Below are 6,240 nucleotides of genomic sequence, written 5' to 3'. Positions count from 1 at the left end.
TATATATATATATATATATATATATATATACATATATACACAAACACACATACATACGGGGACACACACATACACATTTACTCAAACACATACGCACATGGATAAATTTGTTACGCCTGAATCCTTGTGAAAAAAGAATTACATCATCAAACTAGATACCGTGGTGAGTTGGTAAGGTGTGCTAAATTGAATAGACAGAAAGGTATGTAAAAATGCAGCTATATCCGTATTGGGATTTTTGTTCACACTTCAGTTATTACATCCTATTTCAATCTGATCAGAAAATAAATCACCTGCTAATGCACCTGGCTGGCTATCATTTCCCTATGGATTATTTTTATATATCTATCGTGTTCTCAAATATGACAAGTATTCATATCACTTTATTCAATGGCTGCATTCACAAACTACCAGCATTGATTTTATCCTTCAGTTTTCTGGGGGTTAAAAGTATTATGACATCAGTCAAGTTCAAGTTTGATGTCATCAACTAACCTCTGGTCAACTCCTTAAAAATTTGTGTCTTTTTGGCAATGTCAAAACTTAATATCATATTTTCAAGGACAAGAGATTAGCAGAATAGTTAAATAGTTGGGCAAAATACCTTTCAATATTTAAACTGGCTTTTTATTTCCTTTGTTCAAATTTTATTAAACTCAGCACTGTCTTTTCATTCTTTTGGAGTCAATTATAAAAGCTACCAGTTAAGTACCGGTTTGATTTAGTTGATTACACCTCATTCTTCATTCCTAAATATGTGGCCTTTTTCTTACGTAGGAAGTTTATATCATATCTCCAATGATTAATTGCGAGTTTTCAGCTGTGACGTAAGGTGTGCCTCCATGTTACTGAGGTGTGAGTGTGTGTGTGTGTATCATTTCCTTGTAAAGGCATAAAAGTGTGTTTGTAATGCCACGTTAGTTTTAACTTCTTTTTTGTGTAGAAGATGTTAATACCATGGCTGTGTGGTAACAAGCTTGCTTCCTAGACTCATGGTTCCAGGTTCAGTCCCACTGCATGGCAACTTGGGCAAGTTTCTTCTACTATAGCCTCAGGCTGACCAAAGCCTTGTGAGTGGATTTGGTAGACGAAACTGAAAAAAACCCGTCATATACACTATATATATATATATCTGTATATATAGTGTATGTCTTTGTGCTTGTGTTTGTCTCCCATCACCGTTTGACAACTGGTGTTGGTGTGTTATGTCCCCAAAACCTAGTGGTGAGGCAAAAGAGACTGATAAAATAAAAACCGGGTCAATTCATTCAACTAAAAGTTCTTCAAGGCAGTGCCCCAGCATGGCTGCATTCTATTGACTAAAACAAGTAAAAGATTAAAAATAAAAGATATATATATGTATAATGTGAGTTATATTACTTGACTGTATATAAATAGATTCTTCCTGAGTTATACACTTATAGGGCTGGTTTCCTGGTTTCTCTGGTGTATATATTCTCCCATGGATGGGAAGCCAGTCCATCACAAGATGGCTCATTTTTTTACCTGCTGAGTGGACTGGAGCAACATGAAATACTTTATATAAATGTGTGTGTGTGTGTAAAATTCAGTTTGAGAAAGCCGTTCAATGCAGTTTGAAAAGCATTTTATTAATTTCTGTTATTTCTTTTGAAGAAGTGAGAGAAAGGAATGAAAATGACGTGAAATGAAATCATTTGGAATTGGTATATAAAGCATAACACCCAGGGAACATTGAAATTCGATGGTAGATACCATTCTCTTGATCAAGACCTATGGAGAAAATGAGACATATATGTTTTTACAAATAATGAGAAAAATTAAATGAACTTTCACACATACATACATATATGTATAATCTATCTATCTATCTATCTATCTATCTATCTATCTATCTATCTATCTATCTATTTATCTATCTATCTATCTATCTATCTATCTATCTATCTATCTATCTATCTATCTATCTATCTATCTATCTATTTGTCTGTCTGTCTATCTATCTATGTACCTATACACACACACACACAAACAAACACACAGGTGGCAACACAATTAATTTTGATGAATGTTTAAAGTGTTAAATGAAGCCAATGAAAGAAAAGAGTAGAAGAGAGAAACAGAGAGTATAATAAGAGAAAATTGTAATTGTAGTTTTGGGGAGGTGTTTGCTGGGCCATTGCAGTAGTCTTTGTTGCAGATAGAGGCAGCAACCACTGCTTCCTTTTTGCGTGCATACACAGTGATGTTGGTCTCAGCATTCAGGTGTTTCATCTTGGCATTGTTAGCAATTGTCATCCTTCCATTGCTACAGTGTCTGCTGAACAAGTTTGTTTTACCTGAAATATCAAAGGTGGAAAACATTTTGTAAAAGATTGACAACGTTAAATAAAAATAGACTGTCCATAACATAATTACACAACTACATACATACATGCACACATACATATATACATGCATACACATACATACATAACTTAGAAATACTAGGTTTTTTTGAAGAAAGTGCAAAAGAAACTGATGTGGATTCTTCAAATCCAATCTATTAATGGCACAGTGAAGATTTGTAAGATTTTCCAAAGATTCTCAATTTTGAGGTTCTTTAGATGAATGCATACACACACTTAAATGTATGCATTGACAGTTCAACCAACACACCAGCTCAACCACATATTTACAAACATCAGGAACTCTCTTAACTCAATAAGTCTTGTCGCTTTGTTAGAACTTAATTAAACTCAAAGACAAACATCCATCCATCCATCCATCCACACACTTGTCGCTTTGTTAGAACTTAATTAAACTCAAAGACAAACATCCATCCATCCATCCATCCACACACACTTGTCGCTTTGTTAGAACTTAATTAAACTCAAAGACAAACATCCATCCATCCATCCACACACACACACATACATACATACATACGCCTTCATCCATATGCATCACAAGTCCAAACCAATGTCGTCTTTTCTTTTTCAAACTGCTTCTGATTTCTCTTATGTCCAACTTTTCTCTCAGCACATTTGCACCTTGTCATACATGCACACTGATGCTGCACATCCTTCAGAGCATTCCAGCTTCATTCCTCTCGAGTCTATGCATGTTGTCTGCATTTAGGGCCCACATCTCACTACCTTGGAGCATAGCTGTTTGTACATAAGCATCATACAATCTACCTTTCATTCTCAGAGAGAGGCCATTGCAAATATACAATGACTTCTTTTAGTTAGTTTCCATCTCTGAAATCCACTCACAAAGCTTTGGTTGGCTCAGGGCTATAGTGAAAAAACACTGGCTCAGGTTGCCAAGCAGTGGGACTGAACTCAAGACCACATGATTAAAAAAACAGGCTTATTACCAGCCAGCCAGCCAGCCATCCATGTGTCTGTTATACCTTAAAAAGAAAGATATTAAGAAATTGAAGAAGGTAGTATTTGAAAGATTTCTATTTTCATTGTTTAGTAAAGCTAACAGCCTTACCATCAACATATAGGCTCTCCACAGCACAGTAGGAATCCTTACAATTCACTACAAATTCTTTTAGTTTCTTAAAATTATTTTCGCAGTCTGAATGAGTGAAATTGCTTTCACATTGGTAGCAGAGCAGTGCTGTGGCACATTGTGCTGGAATATAGAAACATAACAGCATTTAAAAGACATTCACAATGAAGGGAACCTTATTAATATTTTCTCTGTATATCTTATCCCCCCTCTCTCTCTTCTTTTTCTCTCTCTCTCTCTCTCTCTCTCTTTGCCTCTGCATCTGATTCTCTCCTTTTGCCCTTGTCTCTTTTCCCCACATTTTTCTTTAACAGTATATCTGACTCGCTTCCCAGCTCTCTCTTTCCCTTTGCCTGTACATATCTAATACTCACCCCTCTCTACCCATACATTTAATACTATCCCCTTCCTCTCTCTATATATATATGTGACTCTCTTCACCTTTCTCTGTCTCCTTGTAAATAACTCTCTCTCTCTCCACTTCTTGCAGCCCACACCTTTCGTCTACAGCTTACTCTCCCTCACTTGTCTCACTCTCTATCTACTCAGCTATACAGCTTTTCTAAAATATCTTTCAGAGTCAAAATTACAGTCCCAGAGATGTTCAGCAGCTCTTATGACCTCTGTATGTCATAAGGGTGGCCCTTATGACATTCTGCCCCAGGGACTGGTGAACTGTGGCTGGTGTAAAGTTCTATTCAGACCTAGGGTAATGTGTTGGTGGAACGATGTGGTAGACAGAGCCATTAGAGCAAAGAAACAGGCCTGGAAAAGTTGGGTAGCAGAGAACTGTATCAGATTGCCAGAAGGGAAGCTAGGAGACAGATATATCTAGCCAAAGGAGAAGCAGAAAAGAAGACGTTTGCCTATGTTCAGCAATGTGAGGACCAATGAACTGAAATGTTTTAGATTGCAAGACATTGTGTAAGAGAAAATCATGATGTCATAGGAAAGAAATGTGTCCGCATCGCATGGATGATGGTGCACTTGCATTTAATGATTTTGCAAAGGAAGAGGCTTGCAAATGCCATCATAATATACTGTTGAATGTGGAGAATGAATGAGAGGAGAAGAGTCTACCTAATGTTGACCCAATTGAGGGACCAGCTATCCAAATCGACAGTACCTTGGCAGATAAAGCAATTAAGGATATGAAGACAGGGAAAGCCCCTGGCCCTTCAGGAATCACTGATGAGGATTGTGGTGCAGTGGTGATTATGGCAAAAATAAATAAATGCATAAATAAAACCGTAAACCAAAAATGAAGTTTGAAAGAAAACTTACTGGTGAGGAAGAGAATCCATAAGGTCGAGGAAGTTCTAACATCCATGAAGGAAGTATGTAAAATCCCAACTGTATCTGTCTGTGTGTGTGTGTTGCTTGTCTTTTGTTTAAAAGCTGCGACAGAACCACACAGTGATTATATTCCTCCCACCACCACCTACTATACTGTGATTGATAAATTCAATGAAAGACAACAGGCTTGCAAGGGGGGGGGGGGGTTCTGCTATGTTGTTCAGTGTGGTTTTGGTACAAAGTTCACAATAGATTATCTTTGGTATGTTTTTAACACAGCCTGATAAAGCTAATGTCATGCTTGTAGTTGCAAGAGTAGTGGTGGTAGTGGTGGTGGTGGTGGTGGTGTGGATGATAGAGAGATAGCAGCACTAGTAGTAGTAGTTGTAGTAACAGTAGTGGTGATAGTGATATTGACACTTGTTATTTAGCCCTAGGTTAGCTCTAACTGTGCAAACCGACGATCAACTACGACCATCCTGTCTTTTTTCCGCAAGCAATGCTCGGAGTTGTCTCACTTCGGTATTTCCATGGACAATGGCTAAATAGTTAGAAATGTCACATCTGGGAATCCAGTGGGGAGCAGCACTAGGCAGATATGGTGCTTTTACACCTTTACAGTGAATTTACTTTAGAAGTTGAGATATGTCACAAACATATTTTAGCTAACCTAAAGTTCACTCATATATATATATATATATATATATATATATATATATATATATATATATATATATATATATATAAATAAAGCTAAGAAGAAACTAGACCCCCAAAATAGAAACAGCTGTAAGAGTATTGTATTATTCTCTCATTTATTTATTTACTTATTTATGCATATGATTGTAATTAATAACTAGATCCGTATTATTCAATTGCACTATTGCCTTGCAACAGTAAACATTTGGATATAAATACATAGGTATACATCCAGTAGTATATTGGATATTTATTATCCCTTAGATGGTTGTTTTACCTCTAACTCATATAGCCATTGAATTGAGTCCATAGTAAACAAACAGTTGGCCTTCCCCACTACTATATAACTGCAAAATAATCTTCTTGAGCATACCAGTGCAGATAAGGGAAAGTGAAATACTCACCATTGATACTCACATGTAATTCTGTTCTTCCATTCTAAATTATCTCAATCTCTTCTCCGCTGACATACTACGACGAAGTCTCCAAGATGCAGATAAGATAGAGATTTTTATTTATTTACGGCCTCAAACATCTCATACCTTCGCGCTTTAGTCTGCCCTCTATTATTTATCTTGTTTCTCTCCATGAAATTCAATTGAATTCAGTTTTTGTCTTAAATTCATACTTATTCATTTTCTAAGCTTCCTAAATTCATGCTACATATATATTCTATTCACCTAGATTTCATTGCTCTTTTAAAAATTACGATTTATGCATTGTTGTCTCTCAAATATTTAAAATCTACGATTAAGAGCCCTA

The 6,240-nt window shown here is 36.3% G+C and overlaps 1 protein-coding gene across 1 annotated transcript; it reads right to left on the bottom strand.

Annotated features, from left to right (window-relative positions):
* Window positions 1-1,589: 1,589 nt before the first annotated feature.
* LOC106879159 (uncharacterized) lies at window positions 1,590-5,077 on the bottom strand. The gene is made up of 3 exons (XM_014928598.2): window positions 4,768-5,077; window positions 3,463-3,606; window positions 1,590-2,318 (listed from the first exon to the last, which is right to left on the bottom strand). The coding sequence occupies exons 1-3, from the start codon at window positions 4,811-4,813 to the stop codon at window positions 2,035-2,037; spliced, it is 474 nt and encodes a 157-aa protein (XP_014784084.1). The 5' UTR covers window positions 4,814-5,077; the 3' UTR covers window positions 1,590-2,034.
* Between the last annotated feature and the right edge of the window lie 1,163 nt (window positions 5,078-6,240).

The sequence above is a fragment of the Octopus bimaculoides genome, chromosome 26, assembly GCF_001194135.2.
Source record: "Octopus bimaculoides isolate UCB-OBI-ISO-001 chromosome 26, ASM119413v2, whole genome shotgun sequence".
Taxonomy (NCBI): domain Eukaryota; kingdom Metazoa; phylum Mollusca; class Cephalopoda; order Octopoda; family Octopodidae; genus Octopus; species Octopus bimaculoides.
The sequence above is the reverse complement of the archived record's forward strand: the minus strand, read 5'-3'. Positions and strand labels throughout refer to the sequence as shown.